This window comes from Bos indicus x Bos taurus, chromosome 5, assembly GCF_003369695.1.
Source record: "Bos indicus x Bos taurus breed Angus x Brahman F1 hybrid chromosome 5, Bos_hybrid_MaternalHap_v2.0, whole genome shotgun sequence".
NCBI lineage: Eukaryota > Metazoa > Chordata > Mammalia > Artiodactyla > Bovidae > Bos > Bos indicus x Bos taurus.
The window spans coordinates 3,442,264-3,464,093 of record NC_040080.1 but is presented as its reverse complement, the minus strand read 5'-3'; the positions used below and the strand labels follow the sequence as shown (position 1 = coordinate 3,464,093).

The following is a 21,830-nucleotide window of genomic DNA, read 5'->3' as shown; positions in this document are numbered from 1 at the left end:
TGAGCACACACAGCACTAAGCTGGCCACTGCCTTCAGGAGGCCCCAGCAGGCAGAGGGAAGCCTGGGGCCCCTGGGCAGTGGGCTCAACAAAGGCTCCTGTCAGAAGCTGAGCAAGACCCAGAGAGGCCGCTGGGGGACAGTTCGACCTAGTGCCCTACTTCAAGCCCCTCTCTCCATCCACACCTGCAGCCAGGGCTGCTCCTGGACTTCCCAATTCCAGCCAATAAATTCTTCTTCTGAAGCCAACTTGAGGCTGGTCTTCTGTTACTTGCAACCCCGAGGCTCATGACCAGTATCTGCAGCTGGGATTTAACTTGGGTATGTATGGCCCTGCCGGGGTCCAGCCCCGGTGGATCCAGGGAATTCGAAGCGGGGACGGCGTCGGCTAGGATCGGGAAACAACTGCTTAATTAAACGTTAATTAAGGATATAAAGAGTAATAGAATAAGGATAGCTCAGTGAGGGAATTCAGTGGAGAAAAGAGGCTGAATAATTCAGCCAGAAGGTAAGAGAAAGAACGACATAGGGAAACCAAGTTTCAGTGAACAAGGCCCACACTTTATTTTCCAAAGTAGTTTTTATACCTTAAGTTATGCATAGAGGATAATAGGGGAAGGGGTAGAGTCATGCAGCAAGCCAGGCTTTCTTCCTGCAAACTTATCATATGCAAAAGCTTAGGTGATTTGCATCATCTTCTGGCCCGGAGGCCTGTTAACATTTTAAGACCCTTTCTTCAGAAAACTTATTTTTCTCTAAAGGTGATTAGTCAAGCGCCACCCTCCAAAAGCATTAAAGTTGCATTCCTATAGGGCAAAGGTGTGGTGGGCTACAACAAGAAAAAGAATTAACTCAAGGGTCCCAGGTTACAAACATTAAAGCTACTACTTACACCAATTCTATTAATCAATACACTGCCAGGGACACAGCAGGTAAGGGATGCAGCAAACATTGGCCCAACAAGTGAAAATCCCTTCACCAATACAATTTCTAATCAATCTTTTAACTACTCAAAGGAATCTGTGTTTAGACAGTTTAGAACATCTCCTGCCTCTCACAGTTGGGAGGCTCTGAACAATCACATGTGGCCAGAAAAACCTATTCAGGCAGGCTAGAGGATTTCCAAAGGAGTTTGTAGGTTGAAACACTGTCACACCCAGGAATTATTAACTGGAGCTGTAAGCTAACTCTTTTTTCAGAGAGGTAGTGGGGGACAGCCCCCCGTAAAGTCAGAAGTGTAGGTGAAGGCACAAAGCAGAAAGTAGGCAGACTCTGGTTTTGGGGGTAAATGCTCGAGAATTTCCAGGGGGACTCCTGAGGCTCAATCCCGCCTTTGCCTATGCTGAGCCTCCTTCCTCCTGACCTTTGCCATGGGCGGAGTTCCTCACGCTGGCTCTCGGCAGTGATAGAATTCTAGTTGAGCTATTCCAGATCCTGAAAGATGATGCTGTGGAAAGTGCTGCACGCAATATGCACTCAATATGCAATATGAAGGCTCCCGGCATGGCCCCATCTCTCTTCTCCAGTTAAGTAGGATCCTGAACAGATGATGGAACTCAGAAGGGAGCCTGTGGACAGAAGCTCAGGGAGGGTTGAGGGAGTGCGTACCCAGCACATCAGAAGTGAAGGGGACCGCAAAGAGCGAGGCTGAAGGCTGCAGAGGGAGCCTCTAAATAGAAATGAGGTGTCAGGGTGGTCCAGGGCCATAAACTAGGGTGTCTGGTCACCCAGAGTCACCGGGCGCTCCGCGGGCAGGGATGGGGTTTTCTTATCCCCCAGAACGAACCGGCAGTGCTCTACAAAGCGGGCATACGCACCTATTTCCTACCATAGGAATTGGATCTTCATTTAAGGTTGAAGATGTGGTGTCATAACCATGTCCCTTGCGACACGTAGCTGTCCTGATGCTGAGCCTACGGAGACACCAAAGGAGCCTAAGGCACCCAGCCCAGTGCGGCCCGGCTCTGGCCAGTTGTCGGGCATGCGCAGCGAGCCAAGGCAGTGCGCACGCGCGCCACCTTCCATTTCCCTCCCCCCACCCCTCTTGAGGCTCCGACTACAACCCCCAGGATGCACCGGGCCCCGCGGCCTTTCAAACCGGCCAATCAGCAGCCCGCAGCGCTTCCTGCGCGCCCCGTTTAAATCCAGGGCGCAGGCGCGTCGGCTGGGGTATCGCAGCGGCTCTGGGGTAAGGGGGTCGTCGGGCGACTCGGGTGTGGCTCTGTGTAGGGGGGCAGTCAGGGGTCCTCGGGGCGGGGGGTACTCCCTTGCACGCTCCGGCGAGGCTGAAGGAGGTCTTCAAGCCGAAGACCCCCGGCTTGAAGCCCAGCCGGGGAGGTCTGGTTGTCCGGGTCCAGTGCCCCCGTTCGGGCCTGCCTCGGGTGGCGCCGGCCCAGAGGCGAGCGGGCCCCGGGGCGGAGGGTCTTGGGCTGCGGTCGTGGTGGCCTCTGCCGGCCTCGCGGTCTCTCCCTGACTCGTTGGCCTCTGCTGGCCTCGCGACCTCTCCCTAACCAGCCCTCTCTGCCTAGCCGGTGCTGCAGCGGCCCGCACGGTGGGGGCTTCCCTGGGGGGCTGGGGGAACCCGGGCTCCGACACCCACCCCGCTTCTGTCTCCTGCTCCTTGCTGTGACCTCTGACAGCCCTGGCCGCGGAAGGAGGAAGCGACGTGCCTTCAGCCTGCCTGGCCCCCCCAGGAAGCGGAGATGGAGGCTCCCAAGAAGGAAGGTACGTCCTTGTCTCCGCAGCCCTGTCGGTCCGGGGGTCTCAGGGAACACGCAGGTCGATTTAATGCTCCTGAGAAAACTTGCTCGTTTGTTTATTCAGTACTCACCCCGTTCTCTGCGCCCCGGTAAACTGTCTTCCCCGAGTTTTTTCATTCCTCTAACTTCTTTCTTTTTCGGGTTTTCTACATTCTCTTTACCCCCCAAGTTGTGACTTCCCGCGGAGCAGGGATTCTTTCTGTTCTATATACTTCATTGTCCCCAGGGCCTGACGTTCTCCACAGGCACTCAGGTCTGGGGAACTGATGTTGCCTCTTGGCTGGTTGCTGAGACTTGTCCAGGATCGTTGCCAGGATCGTTGCCAGCACGTCGGACCAGTCGACCTGGCCTGTAGCCTTGCTGTCCTGTTCTGTTCCTGCCTGCTGTGAGTGTGGAAGTGAGAGCACAGCCTTACAAAAGGAGTTACGGGCCCTGCCCTCTTTTTCTGCTGAAGCGCGGGGACATCCTTTATATCCTTTGTCTTCAGGACACGTGTGCGAGTCAGGGAGACTGGGTACCCAGTTTCTCCTTAACACCCCCATTCTGCAGAAACAGCCCCAAGACTGCTAGTCATCAGCGCTGCTTCCTCGGTTCTAGAACAGGGTTTGCTGCTGCAGCCTGACCTCCACCCTGGCGAAAACGCCCTCCTTTTCCAGTCCCTTCCACATGCAGCTGAATCCCTGTTGCTGCTTCCTGAGGACTAATCCTGCCTGTCACCCATCCTTTGTATCTTTATATCTTTTCTTGTCTGTTCTTCATGCTCATGATGTACAAATAGGTCCCGCTGTCCGACTTGCCCTCATGTGCTCCACGCCCTCTCCGCTGCTGTGTGCCTTATTCAGAGCCAGACTTCAGGGCAAGAGCTTTCCCACTTGTTCTGCTGTTCTTTTCCACAACCTTCAACCCCTCCGAACCTCCTCTGCCCTCTCACTTCACCCAGACTGCCTTTGTCCACCAGTGAGCACATCCGTGTTGTGAAATCTACGGTCGTTTTTTTCTGTCCTTTCAGTGACTTTTGACCTCTTCTCCTACAGGAAACTTGGCCAGCTTGGCTTCTTGCTTTTCCTTCTGCCCACTCTGGCCAGTATATCTCCATCTGTTTGCAGACTTCTCATTCTGCCCTACCTTCTGAAGCCGAGTTGCCCAGGACCTGGTCTGGGGTCTCTTTGAACTCCCCCTACCCTCCAACAGGTTCTCAGACAGTCCTTTAAATCCTTCCACCTTCTGGTGGTGCCCACGTTTTGTCTGGGCACAGCCTCTCCTCTGAGCTCTGGGCTTGTGCATCCACCTGGCTGGCTGGCGTCTTCACGTGAATGTCTCCCACCTCTTACTCAGCGGGTCCCACCTCCCACCCCATTCTTGGCTGATTCTTTGTCTTTGTGAAAAGCAGAAAGAAAGTTAGTCACTCAGTCCTGTCCAACTCTTTGTGACCCCATGGACTATATCCCACCAGGCTCCTCTGTCCATGGAATTCTCCAGGCAAGAATTCTGGAGTGGGTTGCCATTTCCTTCTCTATTGTCTCTGTAATAGAAGTCAAGTGTCTGTCCATTCACCTAGCTGAGAAGGTTGTGAAGCATTTGTTCAGTCATCAATTACTGTCGTTTCCACGGTATATTTTGAATCCATCTGCCTCTTTCCAGCTCCACCCTGATGCCACCACCTTGGTCTCAGCCATATTAACTTGCCTCCACCTACCATATATATTATGCATTTTAGCCAATGTGTATGCTGAAATTTCAGTAGATACCGCCTGCTTCTTTTATAGCACATCCACCAGGGTAGCCTTTTAAAAACAGAAGTTAGAGCACAATACTCTTCTGCTTAAAACCCTTCGATAGCTCCCATTGCACTCTGAATAAACTAAAAGCTTGCCATGGCTTGGACGCCACCCAGGATCTGACCTGACCTGTGTCTCCACCTCCTCCAGCCACTGGCCTCAGAGGTGTCCCTACTTCCCGGCGGCCCCTCCCCACACCGCCTTCCACGGTGTATGCCCACTGGACAATGCGCCCCTGAGGAGTGCCTAGCGGAGGACGCAGCCCACGTCTGCAGAGTGGATGGAGGGGCAGCTAGCCCAGGTCACCCTGAGCCACCGGCGGAGCCTGGCGTGGAAGGCTTTTCCCCTGACTCCCGGTCTAGAATTCCTTTTCCCACAGCAGACGTTTGGAATTTTCTGGTAGTGACCCATGAAATTGACTTCCTAGGTTTTAGACACATTAAAAAGTGAGAAGTCCATCTCCTCCTCCTTTATGCCCCTCCGCTGCCCAGTTACCACCTCCAGAGGCCACTGATCTCCTCGGCCTCCTGGGCAGTCCAGACCTGACTTGTGCACGTGCGAGGCAGTACCTGTCAGTCCAGCCCCCTCTTCTATAGCATGTAGAACCCTGGGTGCCATCTTGGGTTTTGCCTCTCATTTATCTCCATGAGCTCTGTGTGTCAATATAGGAAGTGTTACTGTTCTTCTCTGAGCCCAAGTCGTGTTCCATTCCGCTGTGGGGATGTGCTGTACGCTTATCTGCCACCCGGGAGCTTTGGCTTTGTGGCTGGTATCTTGCTGTTGCAAGTGCTGCTGCAGCAAACCAGGTGGGGTGCTCGGCAGCAGTGGGCCTCCCGCCAGGGTGCGTGCGCTTCTTTCTCGGTAGGCACTGTCAGGCTGCCCTCCGTACAGCTGTAGTAGCTTACAGATCAAACTTTTAGATTTTTAACAGTCTTATCAATGAAAACTGGAGTCCTGGGCGTCTCTGAGTTTTTCATGGCTCTTGCTTTTGAGTGCGACTGAGCTTCCGGTCGTGTGTTTCAGAACGTCTCCTTTTGCCCCCTGTGCCTCGCTCTGCTCGTGTCCTTTGCCTGCTCTTCCCGCGTGTCCAGCGCTCGCCTGCGGTCTGTGGGAGCGCTCGCCATCAGCCCTCGCGATGGGACCGCGCGTGTTCTCTTCCCTGTCTGTTGCTCCTGCCAACTCTGCTCGCGGTGGTTTTTGTCACGCAGAGACGTTAAATCTTTAATATGTTGGACTATCAACCTGTTGTTTTATGGCTTCCAGCTTGGTGACAGAGTTAAACCTCCGCACTCCAGGCTATACAGGGATTTCCCCGTGGTTTCTTGTTCCTTTTGGGTTTAGTTTTTTTCAGTTAAGTCTTGGACCTTTTTGGGATCTGTCCTGGTATGGTCTATGAGCTATGGATCAAACTTCAGATGTGTGTATTTCTCCCTCTCAAAGGATTATCTAGTTTATCTCAATACCATTCATTGAATAATGCATTTTCCCCTTTTATTTGATATGTTACTTTTATGATATGCTGAACTTTCTTTGTATCCATCTTGCATAGTTCTTGTTAATTCACAGGTGTTTTGCATTTTTTGGTTATAGTAAATGAGGTCTTCTCTTCCATTATACCTTCTCTTCTTTTTAGATATGAAAGCTGTTGATTTGTCGTATAATAATTTTGTCCTCAGACATTTGCTTTTATTCTTTCACAATTTATAATAGTTTTCAGTTGATTTTCTTGATACTTCTTGTATGTAATCATAGCATCTGTCCGTTGCGGCAGTTTTAACCTCCACATTCTTTCCTTTTGTTCACTTGTTGGTCAATGTTGCTTAGTGTTGGTTAAGGCAGATTTTTAACCACTGGGCTACCAGGGAATCCCCGGTTCGTTGCTTTTTGAGAAATAGTTGCTAAGTGTCCAGACCCTGAGGTGGAGCTTGGGAGAGGACTAGCCGTTCACTGTTTGGAGGCGCGTCCAGGCCGGGTGGCGCCGCAGAAGGGCGAGAGACACGTCCTTACAGGATGGTGATGCTGAGGCAGACATCAGGGCCGGGGCCGTGGGAGCCCCAGGAAGCCCTAAGGGAGGCGGGCATGGAGCGGGATGTGGAGCTGGGGCAAAGAGTGGTGGCCCCAGCCAAGGGGTGCGCTCGCCCAGAGGCTCATGGGCCGTCAGGGCTGGTGAAGGCCCTGTGTACGCAGGATGTCAGCTGCGCTTTATCTGGCCATTTGGGATGGGGTCCAGGGAGAGGTGATGGTCCTCAGGTGTGCATGGGGCCCCTACTGTGCCTGTGAGGGGCACTGAATTTGCTTTTGAAAGAGGACTAGCTGTAGTCTGTAACTGGAGAGTTGGGGAGCTGAGGCAGGGGGTCTTTTGAAAATGTTCTTTACCAGAAAATGACTGACTGAGTCTTGCAAAGCTAATCGAATGACTCGGTGAATGCATTTTAGATCGTGTCTTAAATATAAGAACTTAAAAACAAGGACTTGGGCTTTGATGGCAGCTTAGCGAACACAGAATGGCTGATGCTATTTTTTTTTTAAAGGAAAAATTAAGATAATCTAGAGCCCCTTGAGAAAATGTGATTATTAAAATACTGCTGTCACACTGTAGAAGTGAAATTTGAAGAGTTTTGATCGCTGGTGGAGGCTGGTGATGTTTGCTCGTTATCAGCCCACCCCTAAGGTAACGGCCGACTTTTTCCTCCCCAGACATTCTTCTGTTGGCTGATGAAAAGTTTGACTTCGACCTTTCGTTGTCTTCTTCAAGGTAAAAAAATGAGTTTTCTCCCCTTGCCTTGGTGTAACCACGTTCGGTCAAGTCTTTTGCGTGATGCCAGTGTTAATAATCCTTTTCTTTTAAAATAGTGCCAATGAAGATGATGAAGTCTTTTTCGGACCTATTGGCCATAAAGAAAGATGTATTGCTGCCAGCTTAGAATTAAATAATCAGATTCCCGAAGAACCTCCTTTGCCAGCTTCTGAAAGACACTTCATCTGGAGTCCGCTCGCGGGGGAAAAGTTTGTGGAAGTTTATAAAGAAGCTCACTTACTGGCCTTCCAGATACAAAGCAACGGCAGAACCACGGCGGCCCAGGCGGCCCAGCCCGAAGACCCTGGGGGCCAGGGAGGGGAAGGATTCATTCAGGAGCCTAAACTCAAAATAAACCTCTTCGATAGAGAAAACGAAGTGAAGAAAAGCCCCAAGTCACTTAAGCGGGAGACATACTGCCTGTCGGACGACCTCTGGAGGGCACCCCTGCTCCGGGGCACTCAGCCCGCCTCCAGCGCAGCCCCGCTGGCCGCTCCGGCCCAGACCGGCTGCCCCGAGACCTCGGGTCCGCCGCCCACCTTGTGCCCTTCTCTGCCAGCAGAGCCCAGTGCTGCTCAGCCTCCGAACCAGGCCGGGGCTCAGAAGAAGGTCGCCAGCAAGTTGCTGCCGCCCCGAACCTCGTCCCTTCGAGCAAAGAGCCTTCACTCGGCCGTGGAGAAGGTAGCCCCTCCAGCTCCCCCAGCACTTCTGTTCGGGGACCAGACGCGGCCTTGCTTCCGAGCCCTCTGGGTTTATGCCCCGGAACAGACCGCTGTGGGGGAAGCCTGGGGATGTCTTGCTTGGAGGGAGGACTCAGAGATGCTGGCATGGGAACTTCAGAAGGAGCTGTGTCCGTGGCGTGGGGAGCCAGGCAGGGGTGGCACAGGCAGGGCTGGGTCCCTATCGTGGTGACTCAAGGACACCTCCTCCTCCATTCTGTTTGAGGTCTTCCCTTTCGTTTTGTTACAGCACTGGACATTTCCCCTCACCAACCCGCCCCCCTCCCCGCTCCCATTAGGGATTTTAGGTGCGTTAACAAGCAGCTTCTTTGCCAAATCCCCTTCTGGATGGCCACGAGTCTCCCTCTGAACCATGACTGTGTTTAGATTGCCTTCCTCCCAGACATGAGTGGAGGTGCTGCTCTGGGATGTGGGGGACACGTGTGTCTTTGGGGTGCTGTTAGCCAAGCTGGGAGTCCTAGCAGTCTGTGGGTAGCAGGGTAGGGGTCAGACTGCGGCTGCCACCTGGGTTTGTCTCCTCTGATTCTGAGCTCAGGGCGGGGCGGTAGCACAGGGGAGGCGAGGGAGAGCCGGGAGCCTGCCCTGCGCCGTCCCCAGCTCCGCGGCCCTGGCCACCAGCTTCAGCACTCCCAGCTAGTTAGAGAGGAGCGTTGCTTCGCGGGGCTGTCAGCAGGGTTAGGTCCGTGCAAAACACCCAGCACAGGCAAAGAAGATCCCTGCACGGCTCCTGAGCCCACAACTGCCTGCCAGCAGAGCCCAGAACTGAACCAGGCTGGACGCAGTTCTGCACGGAGACCCTTCGAGGGGCCGTGTGGCCTCTGCTTCCCCAGGGCTGAAGCTGTCCTTTAGTCTTGCAAATGCCTTTTCCTGGAGATCGTTTGGATGTAAATTTCTGAAGTGACTTTTCCAGAATGAAAGCATCGTGGGTCCAGGTGCAACACCGGACTTGGGCCCGGATTTGTGTGGTCACACATAGGCTCAGGGCCGGGGTTGTGGTGTAATTTCACCTGTTCTGTGCTTAGTCCTCAGTCGTGTCCAGCCCTTTGCAACCCCATGGACTGCAGATCGCCAGGCTCCTCTGTCCACGGGGATGCTCCAGGCAAGAATACTAGAGTGGGTGGCCATGCCCTCCTCCAGGGGATCTTCCCAACCAGGGGATCGGACCCAGGTCTCCTGCATTGCAGGCGGATTCTTTACCGTCTGAGCCACCAGGGAAGCCCATGACTATTCTGGATCCTTTAATTTTCTGGGTCGTAAGAAGCACTCTTGCCAGAGAGCTGAGTTTTGGTCAATGAGGGGTTAGCTGGACCATGGAGCTGTTTGAGCTCACACAGGGACCCCCATCACTTCCCATGTTGTTTCTATGGAAACTGACTCACTTACACACCGCCACCTGTGAGGATCACCTGTGGACAAGGCTGGGCCTCTTGATGGCGCCGCCTAGAAGTGTCTTTTCAGGACACCTGCCAGGATGACTGGGGTGGTGGTGGTGTCGCTCAGCCGTGTCCAACTCTTTGCAACCCCATGGACTGTGGCCCGCCAGGCTCCTCTGTCCATGGGATTCTCCAAGCAAGAATACTGGAGTGGGTTGCCATTTCCTTCTCCGGGGGATCTTCCCGACCCAGGAATCAAACCAAGGTCTCCTGCATTGCAGGCAGATGATTTACCATCTGAGCTACGAGGAAAACCCAGGATGGCTGTAGTGAGAATTAAAAAACTAAGTGTTGATGAGGACGTGGAGAAACTGCATCCCTGTGCATTGCCCATAGGGCTGTGCAGTGGTGCAGCCTCTGTGGAAAAACAGTTGGGCAGTTCCTGGAAAAGTTAAACTCAGAATTATCACATGATCCAGCAATTCCACATGTTCTACTTGGGCGTATTCCCAAGACAATTGAAAACATATGTCCACACAGAAACCCGTGTAGCAGTGTTGAAAGCAGCTTCATTCATAATAACCAAAAAGTAGGAACAATCGAGATGCCCACCAGCTGATGACTGGTCCATGCAGTGGGATACTTTTGGCCCGTGAAGAAATGCTGGTAAACATGGGTGACCCTGGGAACACGGTCAGAGGAAGAAGCCAGACGCAGAAGGTCCCATGTTGTACGGTCTCATTCACAGGAAGTAACCGTAGCAGGCGAGTCCTGTCTTGCTCTGGAGACAGTGGGTCCATGGTCACCCTGCTGGGAGGTGCAAGGAGTGCTGACGGCCAGGAGTTGCTTTTTGGGGCAACAAAATGTTGTCCAGTGACGCTGTGACCGTATGCTAAAGCCACTCAAGTGCACGCTTTAAAATGGTGGACCTTAGCTTAGGTGAAGCATATCTCGATGTAAAAAATGATGTAAAGGAGAAAGAAGGTTACTGCTTTATGAGCTGCTTTTGCTTCTTCTGAACTCTTCTTAGTATGGGGGGTTATTTATGGAAGCATGAATTACTTCCACGAATGCCCTTGTACCTAAAAGTGAGGAATGTATTCTTTGTTGGGCTCTGCTCACTAAAGAAAAATGGCTTTCAGTCCTAGATGAAGATTCATTGCAGCCGAGCAGCTCCTCTGGTAGAGGGCATGACCATTTAATGAACGATTCCTTTCTGGACGGCATTTTAAAATTTGTGTAACCAGATCCCATTTCCTCATTATCACCCTTAAATAAGAATCCTGATTGAGGACTAGCCTAGAGGAGTTCTCTCCTATTAATAGTCTGTCTTGGTATTATTTTACCCTGTTTTTAATGAGGAAGCAGGCTCCATCATCATTTTTTTCTGTGGTAATTTGGCGGAGGAAGTGAACCGCTATGTTCTTTTCTCTCCCGTTGATGAATTGAGGACTGCATGTTGGGAAGATGGATGGTGCATGCCCTCTAATTGAAGCCTTTATGTGTCTCTACGTTGTGAAAGACTAGACAGTTCTCACATTTCGATTTACAATTTTTCAGCCTGTGAGACAGAAACCAGCTAGTCCTCCCAGGATGAAAATCCAAAATGAAAAGGACACCCACAGCAGCGTGCCCCCAGACAAGCTCAGCACCACCCGGGCCGTCGCCAGCGTGCCAGCCAGTGGAAGCCACTTGGTCCCAGGCAAGCGGTCGCTCCCTGTTCCAAACAAGGTGGGTTGGCCGGGGCTGGGGCAGGGGTGGGGCTTGGCCTGTGAGTGCAGGGAGTAAGAGGCAGCTTTGAGGATGTGGGATGTGGGATGCGTCTGGACCAAAATCAATGTTTAGGAGGTTGAAGATAGGATCTAGGAGGGGCGGTGTGCTGAAATGCAGGGCATACAGGACTGGCACGTGGCAGGGCCTGGCCACTGCCCCCGGGGAGCCGTGAGCACCGCGGAACGTCGGCCCCCCCTGAGCTGACATCGGGGTGTCTGATGGCAGAGATGCCCCTGCTTCCCTCACGGGGTTGGTGTGCCGAGGAGATGGGCTGTTGGTGCTTTGAAAACTACAGCTCCTCCCAGGCGTGGGGGCGACCGTCCTCGTCTTTGCTGTTTGTTTTCCAGCGCTGAGCTCTGTGTGCTTGTGAAAGTGCCACGTCCCTGGTGGTACTTGCTAAGCTTGCCCACACTGGGCCCTGCAGCTCTCGACTCCCCAGGCTGGAGTCCAGGCCCCACGCCTGCGGTCAGCAGGCTCCCGGCGCTCCTCACACAGGCAGCCTGGCGGCCACGCCAGGGAACACTGCTCAGCCTCTCTCTGATTCGAGATGATATCTTGTAAGCTGTTGAAAACCCCGAATTTTGCAGAAATAAGTCTTGGGTAGGTAATGCAGTCTCTGTTTTAGTCCGGGCCGAAGAAAACCATGCTAAAACCACCTGGGTATGCTGGCGGCCTGGCAGGAAGGTCCTCGTCGGGGTCTGTCTCAGGCCTGAGCTCCACGGCACGTGCTTCCCCTGCGACTGGCGGAGGTAAGGCCAGCCCTGAGCGCCTTGTTCCTGCCAGACTCTTCACAGAACCACTCAGCTCGGCTGCAGGTTCTGGAAGGCTGGCTCTGGTCTGGGGTAGGGAGACTGTTGAAGCCTCCATCCTCAAGGTGCCTCCCCTCCTCCGAGGAGAGGCACGGTCAGGCAGGCGGTCTTAGTTTCTGCTGAGTTAAGCTGTCACAGGTGGCTCTGTAGGTAAAGAACCCGCCTGCCAATGTAGGAGATGCAAGAGACTTGGGTTTGATCCCTCGGTTGGGAAGATCCCCTGGAGAAGGAAATGGCAACCCACTCCAGTATTCTTGCCTGGGAAATCCCATGGACAGAGGAGCCTGGTGGGCTATGTCCTTGAGGTCTCTGAGTCAGACATGACTGAGCACAAGCTGTCACAAGGTGGGCACTTCCTGCTGGTGCCAAGGACCCGGCATGACGCTGAGGCCAGCCTCAGCCACGTGATCAAATGTAGTATTTTAAAGTGGGGCTGTTCCAGATAGTGTAGGCGTAGGAGCCGTAACTCCTGGGTGTTTGTTTAAATCTGCTCAAACCTGTTTCAACTCAGGCGACTTTGCTGTCTTTCCAAGCCGAGGGTGCCATCTGCTGGTAAAGGGGAGAAACCCTAGGAGGCTGTGGGAAGGCACGCGGCCTCCTGCCCTCAAGGACTAAAACCTTCTTTGAAACAGATTTGCTGGGTAGGCTCTAAGCCGGGCAGCACGGCCTGCGTTTTGTACACAGACGTGAGAAGTCTCTCCTCTGGAGCGAGGCTGGTCCGATCTGGGGCCCCGACCGCCTGGGTGGTTAGGAGAACTGAAGTTGCGTCTGTACCTTTACAAACTAGGGGGCGGCCCCGCCCTCGCAGTGTCCCTGCGGGCCTGAGGACCACACGGTGCCCTGGCCCCGTGTGTGGCACGGCGCGTGTTCAGGGAAACGAAGTTTTGTTACACTAGGCTCCGTGAGTCTGGCTGTGTTGCTTCAGGCATCAGCACCAGTTCTGTCTATGATTTCTGAGCCTACCTCTGGGAAAGGTCGAGACAGGCTGCGGGGGGCCTTCTGGTGTGTGTTCCTCAGTTTTCCGTGGCAAAATCCCCAGGGTCAGATCTGATGGGGATCTGACCGTCATTGCGGCGGGAAGAGCACCATGAGCCTGCACTCTGTGTGACGTGGGCTGCGGTTTAGTCCTCCTAAGTTTCTCTTTAAGAGCCTTTCCCCAGGTTGGCCTGTGTTGGCTATTTTGGCAACTGAGTATTTTCAGCTAGCTCGTTTAAATAGTCCCGGTGACTGACAGGACCCAGCCTCCCTGTGGCTGAAAGGAACTGACTAGTAAGGAGCATCTGCTCTCCATGTCTCCCTGCCCGCACCCCTGATTGGCCAGGTGGGGCATCTGACCAGACTGTCCGTCTTCACCTGCTCAGCTGGGATAGAGTTCTGCTGTCGACATAGTGAGGACAAGAGAGCTTGAGTTTATGCATCCTGATGCATCTTGGCAACCGTGTCTAGAATCAGCACCTCGGATCATACTCAGCTAAGCCACAAGCAACCCGGGTCGTCTTGTGTCTGAGGATGTTGTCTGGTGGACATGCAGAATATTGTTCCTGTGTCGTATTTTTTAATATGGAAATCACCATGATAGAAATAAGTTGTTTTCTTTTCCACATTCTGAGGTAGATATGCTAAAGATAGCATATCTTGTGTGTGTATGTTAAATAACTTCATCATTTAAACACAGCATCGGGGTGAGTGACAACCAGATTTCCTGTCTCCTCTTCCAGCTAAGCCCAGTGAGCGTCCAGGCATCTCTGCGGACAGTGCCCGGTCAAGCTCCAGCCAGACGGGCAGAGCGGGGCTCGCCCTGCCACGGCCGTCCTTGAAGGCGGGACCCGGGGGCGTGGCCTGCAGGCAAAGCCAGAGGCCAGAGGCTGCGGAGTGGACGGCGGAGCGGCCCAGGGGGCCCCCCAGAGCATCTCTCCCCCAGCCCCAGACCCCGGAACAGGGAGGCCCTGGGCCGAGCTCTTGTTGTGGTTTGTCACAGTCTTCTCAGTGGGATAAGACCGGGGGTACAAGGAGGCGCGATTCCTGTCTAAACTCCAAGACAAAGGCTGTGGCTACCCCTACGAATCAATTTAAAATTCCCAGATTTTCTACTGGTAAGTCATAGATAAACTTTAACATGTTTTTAAAATAGTGAACAAATTATATTTATAAAGTTCAAATAATTATCAGTTTTGGTGATGGTGTTTGCTTTCATTTCTTATAAAGCATTTTATATGTCTTTTAATTTTTGTAGGTTTGGATAAGTTAGTGAATTTCTTAAATTACTCTCCTCTTTGTAAACATATCATTGTTCCATGGCTACTCTTAGACTTTCTGTTGTTATTTTCAGGGTTTTTGTTACTAATGTATTTTTGTGTGGCTTTCTTTGTGTTTATCCTGCTTGGGCCTTCTTGAGCTCCTTTGTTCTGTGCGTTGATATTTTTAACTGGGTCTGGGGAAAATGTAGCCATTGTTTCTTCAAACATGTTTCCTTGCCCCCCTGGCCCTGGGACTCCAGTCTCTGTGTCAGAGGCCTTCTCGTGCTGTCCCCTCGGTCACTCGCGCTCCGCCCCCCTCCTTCCTCTGCTTCTGTCTGGCTCGTTTCTCTGGCCTGTCTCCATGCACACGTGTTTGTTTTTTCCACCGTGTGTCTAATCTGCTCTTAAGTCCATCCAGCTAGATTTTCATTTCTGACCTTACAGTTTCCCCTTTTATTGTCCTCGTGGTGCTTATGTTTTCCTGTGAATTCTTGAACATGTCTATAATGGTGTGTTCTAATTCCATCCTCTGTATCGTTTGGGGCCTGTTTCTATTGACTAATTTTTTTCCTGGTGATGGTCACATTTTCCTGCTTCTTCACTTGTCTAACGATTTTTTATTGTCTGCTAGACATCATAAATTTTCTGCATATCTGGACTTGAAGGAGTTGAACCTTGCTTTGACAGGCAGTTAGGTTTCAGTAGAACTTGATTCGTTCAAGGCTTCCTTTAGAGCTTTGATGGTGGGGGTCTCGGCCTTTACTCTCGGGACAGCTCAGCCCTGCCACCTGCGGCCCTTCCGAGCCCTCCTGCCTGTGCCGTGTGTCCCCTCTGGCCAGTTGCTGGGCGTGCCTCCCAGCCCTGTGACGAGGCAGCGTTCCTGGCGCTTGTTCTCGACCCACGTGGCGCTGCTGCTCACTGCACAGCCAGGACTCGGGGTCCCTCTTGGGCTCCCGGAGCTCCTTCCCTCTCTAGTCCTCTCTTCTCTAACTCCCTCGTGTCTAGTACACTGCCGCTCCCAATTCCAGCCCCTTCGGGCTCTCCCCATCTGCCGCAGCGTCCTGCCAGGGCCACTGGGCAGAAAGCCCACGTGGTGCCTGGCAGGTGCAGCGTCTGGTCAAGGTGAGTTCATCTGAGGAACATGGTCACGCAGGAGGCTGCACGGCACTGATGAAAGCCCAGGGTGGTTCTGGCCTCCCCTCTCAAGTACGTGCTGTCTAGCGGCTTCAGGACGTCGAAGTTGTCAGCTTTGCTGACCAATTCAGGTGGCTGTTAGCACTGGAAAACCTCACTGGAGTTCTTGCTCATGTAAGAATGAGCCACTCTGGGGCTTCCCTGGTCCAGTGGTTGACTCTGCGTTTCCACAGAAGGTGGTGTGGGTTTAATCCCTACTCGGGGAGCTGTCACGCGCCCTGCGCCCTCCACCCTGAAAAGGAATGAGCCGGCTGTTGAGTGTTGTCCGTTGCTCGGCAGTCTAACAGGTACAAGGGGCATCATGGTAAGATAGCTCCCACCGATGGAACTTAGATTTTTCTAGTAAGAGATAAAAAATGCAGTCAGATAAGTACACTGTCAGATCATAAGTTCCAGTTCGTCACTCAGTCATGTCCGACTTTTCGCGACCCCATGGACTGCAGCACGCCAGGCCTCCCTGTCCATCACCAACTCCCTGAGTCTACTCAAACTCATGTCCATTGAGTCGGTGATGCCATCCAACCATCCCGTCCTCTGTCGTCCCCTTCTCCTCCTGCCTTCAATCTTTCCCAGCATCAGGGTCTTTTCAAATGAGTCAGCTCTTTGCATCGGGTGGCCAAAGAATTGGAGTTTCAGCTTCAACATCAGTCCTTCCAATGAACTGATCTCCTTTAGGATGGACTGGTTGGATCTCCTTGCAGTCCAAGGGACTCTCAAAGAGTTTTCTCCAACACCACAGTTCAAAATAATCAATTCTTCGGCGCTCAGCTTTCTTTACAGTCCAACTCTCACATCCATACATGACCACTGGAAAAACCATAGCCTTAACTAGACGGACCTTTGTTGGCAAAGTAATGTCTCTGCTTTTGAATATGCTATCTAGGTTGGTCATAAATTTCCTTCCAAGAAGCAAGCGTCTTAATTTCATGGCTGTAGTCACCATCTGCAGTGATTTTCAAGCCCCCAAAAATAAAGTCAGCCACTGTTTCCACTGTTTCCCCATCTATTTTCCATGAAGTGATGGGACCAGATGCCATGGTTTTAGTTTTCTGAATGTTGAGCTTTAATCCAACTTTTTCACTCTCCTCTTTCACTTTCATCAAGAGGCTCTTTAGTTCTTCACTTTCTGCCATAAGGGTGGTGTCATCTGCATATCTGAGGTTATTGATATTTCTCCTGGCAATCTTGATTCCAGCTTGTGCTTAATGGCATGAATAAAGGAAGTTGGAGAACAGTTTAACCAGACAGGTTCTCTCAGCTTGCTGGTCAGCACAGCTCCTTTAGGAGGTGGCATGAACCGTGTGCAGGGAAGTTTCATCACAGGACGCCCAATAAGAAAGCAGCAAAAGGCGGAAGCAGTTCTCAGCCCTGGAGGTGGGGTGGGTGGGCGCTGCAGGGGTGGGCTGTGTGCTGTTCTTAGACGCTCGCTGCCAAAACAGAAACCCTGGGGGCTGGGCAGGCGTGTGGGCTGGGGTGGGGAGCCCGTGGGAAGTCGCAGGATGTGTAACGTAGAGCCAGAAGGCGAGCCCCTCGGGAAGCAGGTTAGAGGCGGGGTGGCTTTTACAACTTGTCTGTTTTGGCGCAGGAATCACTTTGATAAGATCAGCTTCTAAGGGGACAGGAGGTGGGGGTGGGTATGAGCGTGTGCAGGCGGCTCTCTGAGATCCTGCTGTGAAGAGGCGCAGGGACGTGGACGGGGCAGGGAGCAGGCCCGGAGCACAGCGGCCGCTGCAGGCTGCTCTGAGATGGGGGACCTGGCCTGGGCCTCTCCCAGTTCCTCGGAGGCCCGGGCCGCCTTCTCGTCTGGGACTGTCATGGCCTCTGCCCGTGGCCTCCAAGACAACAGGCTGCTACCCGGGGCTTGGCATCTGAGCCTTGGCCCCAGGTGAGTCTGGGACTCAGTCCCGTGAACAGTGGCCCTGGCCTCAGTCCTCTGAGCCCGCTTGTCGTCACTCCATGACCAGGTGAGATCACACGAAACTCTTGTCAGCCTCCAGATGGCACGTGAATACCGTTATGTCTTGTGATGACCCCGGGCCACCCCAGTTCCCCAGAGCAGAGGCTGTGGCAGGCTCCGTGGGGCCCGTCTGGAACCTTCCTCCTACCCCCTTGTTAGCTCTGCTGTGGGGGCTCTTGGGAGACCTGAGAGGGTCATCTACCAAGTGCTCCGTCCCCGTCTGGGGGTCAGCCAGGCCGAGGGCAGCAGTGGGACCAGGGTTCTCCCTCTTCTGCACTTGCTGGTCCTGGGGTGGGTCCCTGGGGAGGGATGTGTCTCCCCCAGCCCCGCACTCTGGGGACACAGGTTTTCCCTGCAACTTGGGAGGACAGAGACGCTTAGAGGAGGCTGCCCGTGTGGTGAAGGTGGTGTCCCGGCTGCCTGACCACTCACCGCCTCTCTCTTCTCAGGTGAGCCCCCGGACGGTGCAACGCCGAAGTCCTGTCGGGCGCAGCGGCCGCAGTCCTGCACGTCGGTGGGGAGGTACCGAGTCTGTCTGCTTCCTCTCTTACGAGAACAAACCGAGTCCCCAGTGACCTCTGAGAGTGTGTTCTCCGACGTGTGGGGCCCCCCAGCCTGGCCTCGCGGGCCTGGCCTGAGCCTGGTCTCCTGAGCCGCCGTGGTGTCCCTCGAGGTTGGCAGTAGCACAGACTGGCCCCCGGGGCGGGGTTGCCGGTCCTCAGCCCTGACATGCGGGTCTCCAGCCAGACCGCCCAGCCTCCTTGGAGGTTCCGCTTGGTCGGTCTGGGTGGAGCTGAGGGCCTGCGGGTCTCAGGTGATTCCCATGTGCCACGGCTGAAGACCGCCGGCCTGGCTCAGGCTCGGGTTTGGGTCCCGGAGCTGCTGCTGCCCCGGTCAGCGTCTCGTGCAGCCTGTGAAAGGTTGCTGGCCTCATTTCCTCGTCTGCCCAGTGGGAATGGAACCAGTCAAACAGTAAGAAAACGCACAGGCACACATCCACACACACGACACACGCCCCATGCACATGTGCACTCCTGGGGGTTCTTCACACAGAGGGCAGTCCCCCCCGAGGGGGCGGGCAGCACTGTCCACACAGCTGGCCCTCCCCAGCTCTGAGTGCTGTCACAGAGGAGGGACCCGGCCCCTCAGTCCTGTGCCTGTTGGCTGGGGGCGGGGCACAGTGAGGTCACCTGACCCGCAGGCACGCTGCGCCCAGGGCAGGGTCCTGGTGCCAGTGCCCGTGAGCAGGGTGGGAGTGTGGCCTCGGACCCTGCAGGGTGGGACAGGCAGGACGAGCCCCGGGGCCAGGGTCCTCCTCCTGGCTCTGCCCCAGGCCAGCCTGGCCCTCCTCTCGGCTCTCCAGGGCTCTGGGAGTGCCTCTGCTTGTACATGAACTTGGCAGACACTTCCTGGGGTTGGGCCAGCCCTCCCTTCCCAGCACCAGCCACGCTGGGCTGCCTCCCTGCCATGCACACGGGGTCAGAGCGAGACCAGATTGGACGGTTAGGGTGGGAAGGAGAGATGGGTGGGGAGCCTGGCACCCGACCCACTCACCTGTGCTCACCCAGCTCAGGGGTCTTGGACTCGGAGTGGGAGCACACAGGGAGACTGCGTGACCCCGCCGGGCCGCCCTGGGCCTGGGCTCCCTCGTGGAAATGGGAGAGCCAGCGAGAGGGGGCTCGGCACCCCGTAGACTCCCACACAGCGTCTCCTGGTCCCACCCCTAATGTGCAGCCAAACCAGAGCGGAGCCTCACATGGGCCCACTGAGGAACCGAAGCCCACTCCAGGGCTCCCAGGGGGTGCTGCCGTGACCCCCGCCACCCAGGGGTCTAACAGGTTTCGCTGGCTTGAGCCTTCCACGTTAAAGCCACAGGTTTTCTACTCTCAGTGTGTGGCTGAGTCGTTAGGTTTTGGGTCATCTCTGCTGAAGGCTTTCTTCTTTCCAGGGTGGCCCACAGCACTCCCATGAGGTGGTCCTCAGCCGCACAGAGCCTTGTCAGCAGCATGAGGACCCCCGTGAGCACGAGGCGCCTATCGGCCCTGCCCACGCCTGCCGGCCGCCGGCTCTCCAGCCTCCCTCTGGCAACCCCCACGACTGTGCCCAGGCTCCTGGCTTCTCCCCTGCCTACATCTGCTAAGCGACTCTCTTCTGAGCCCCCGAAAAAATCCACAGTGAGGTGAGAGTTAAAGGCTGCAGTCTCTTCATCGCCAATTTGTAAAACCTCAAGTGACCATGTGCTGGGGGGGTCTGCTCTGCAGCAGATGCCGCTTCCGCTCCCGCCATGGTCCACCCGGGTCACAGGCAGACAAGAGCGCTGTGTGGCGTGTCCTGATGGATGCCCTCTTCTCTTTACAGAACTGCGCCTGCCATGGAGGGCGACGGCCAGCCTGCATCCAGGCGCCTCGACTTGTCCCCCAACGGCAGCTGCTCACCTCCGTCTGCTGTGCCACAGGCACTGGACTTTTCTCCAGAAAAGAGTGATTTTACTTTTTCACAAAGTGTCACTGTAGAAGTCACCTTGGATGAAGCACAGCCCCCTGAAGCCACAGCCCCCAGTGAGGTGAGGGGCACAGGCAGGGCTGACGTCTGCGCTCCTGGGTCCTACGGGTAACTGAGGACGTCACCTGCAGCCCGGGGCCTGTGGTGTCAGCCAGGCCACGGCTGGGAGGCGGGAGGCTGTGGGACCTCCTCCCCTGGAGGAGACAGAAGCTGCATCTCCTTGTGTCTGACATCGGGGCAGCTGGTGTTCACGGGAGGGGTGGGAAGCCAGGACGGGGGTTCACAGGGGAGGGGCTTCCCATGTTGACCACTGGCAGGAGGGGAGTCCTCGGTGCTCACACACCACAGCCCGGCCCAGCAGGGCCATCCCAGCCTCCTTCCTTAGGCCTCCAGACCAGCAGCCCCCAGGGCCTAGGCAGAACCCACCGCTTTCCCAAGATGGCTGACAGAAGACGCTGGGATGGCCCTTCATTCTAGTTTGTCATCCAGGCTCTCCTCGTGGATCTCAAACTGGATCAACTCAGCCTCACCATGGAGGCTGCGGCCACAGCCCTAGACGACCGCCCGCTCATTGACTTCTGCAGAAGCCCCGAGGCAGTCGTGGCCCTGCGGTCTGGAAGTGGGCCTCTAGTTGACCTCCTGACAAACACCCCAGAGGCAAACAGGAAGGCCGTGGCCAAGCCCCCTGACGAGGTGGGACAGGTGAGCTGTAGCAGGGCCTGCTGGCTCTGGCCTCAAGTGGTCTCTGCTGGGTTTGATGCTCAGGCACATCACGATGACCCTGGAGAGTGGCCACGGGGGCTTCCGAGGGCCACATGGCTCGGTTCGCCTCACCCTCAGCAGTGTGAGTGCCAAGGAGGCATCTCGCTGGAGCCCTTCTGTGCCCATGGCCCCCAGCGTTTAACAGGGAGCAGAAACGCCAGAGGAACTCAGAGCTCCTCTGGGTGTGCTGCTGCCTCCCTCCAGCGGCTTCAGCGTGGCGCTCAAGGTGCCTTTCCTCTGGGCCCGAGCCAAGTTCACCCAGTACTTTGGCCAAACCGTGGGGAACCGGCCGCAGGCAGCCCTGGCTTCAGAGAGCCAGTCCTTCGGGGTCTTTGGGGCGGGAAGGGGGTCACAGACGCTCCATTCACCTGTGTGGCCTTTCTCCTACAGCTCATAGACTTGGCTTCCCCTCTGATCCTGCTGAGCCCCGAGGCTGACAAGGAAAACATGGAGTCTCCGCTCCTCAAGTTCTGAGTGGAGTGAAACAGTCCTTTGCACTTCACTCAGTTACAAGAACAGTCCTCAAGTGGTATTCAACTGTCAGAGATAAATTTTAGAAGAGTTTGTGTTGGAAAAGCTGTAAAATGAAACAAAAAGCTAAGTAAAGTTACCGTGCCTGGAGCGGGCGATGGGCTTGGGGGCGGTGTCTGGCCACCTGAGGTCACTGCAGGCCAATGGCCCCCGTCCTCCCGGCCCCGCTTGCGTGCTGGGTGCAGAGTGAAGAATGGCTACGCTCCGGATGAGTCTGGATTTTTTGCATGTAAAATAGCAAGTGACCCATCTTTTAAGTTAACATTGTATGAAAAGTTAAATATTCTAGTTTAAGTTAAATGGTAAAGTAAATGAAAATGGATTAAAGCACCTCTTGATGTTTCAGATTATCCTAATTTTCAAAGACAGATGGCTGCGTTTATTAGTGGTCAGTATGCACAATATGTGTTATTCGAAATGTTAATTCTTTCTCCCAAAGTGATTTTCAAAATTTAGCATGAAGAAAAATTGGTTAAGTGCAGACCCCAGGCCCCAGCCCCCAGGTCCGGGGCAGCCTAGTCATCTGCACTTTGAGTGGGCAGCCAGGGGGTCCTGATGTGATGGTCCACAGACCACACCTGAGGGGAGGCGAGCACGGGGGAGGAGGAGCTCGTGTGAAT

The 21,830-nt window shown here is 54.5% G+C and overlaps 1 protein-coding gene across 2 annotated transcripts; it reads left to right on the top strand.

Annotated features, from left to right (window-relative positions):
• Positions 1 to 2,083: 2,083 nt before the first annotated feature.
• GTSE1 (G2 and S-phase expressed 1) lies at positions 2,084 to 21,560 on the top strand. Of its 2 annotated transcripts, none has more exons than XM_027540494.1 (12): positions 2,084 to 2,186; positions 2,638 to 2,722; positions 7,233 to 7,290; positions 7,389 to 8,013; positions 11,006 to 11,176; positions 11,844 to 11,967; positions 13,746 to 14,120; positions 17,865 to 17,937; positions 19,364 to 19,594; positions 19,774 to 19,978; positions 20,407 to 20,610; positions 21,070 to 21,560. In XM_027540494.1, the coding sequence occupies exons 2-12, from the start codon at positions 2,701 to 2,703 to the stop codon at positions 21,151 to 21,153; spliced, it is 2,172 nt and encodes a 723-aa protein (XP_027396295.1). In that variant the 5' UTR covers positions 2,084 to 2,186; positions 2,638 to 2,700; the 3' UTR covers positions 21,154 to 21,560. The 2 variants fall into 2 exon arrangements, with proteins under 2 accessions (XP_027396295.1, XP_027396294.1); XM_027540493.1 differs by having other exon boundaries at positions 20,407 to 20,619.
• The last annotated feature ends 270 nt before the right edge of the window (positions 21,561 to 21,830 follow it).

Coding starts and splice junctions, on each gene's coding strand:
- GTSE1 (XM_027540493.1), top strand. CDS start 2,701: ATGGAGGCTCCCAAGAAGGAAG. Junction 7,291..7,388: donor CTTTCGTTGTCTTCTTCAAG/GTAAAAAAATGA, acceptor CTTTTAAAATAG/TGCCAATGAAGATGATGAAG. Junction 8,014..11,005: donor TTCACTCGGCCGTGGAGAAG/GTAGCCCCTCCA, acceptor ACAATTTTTCAG/CCTGTGAGACAGAAACCAGC.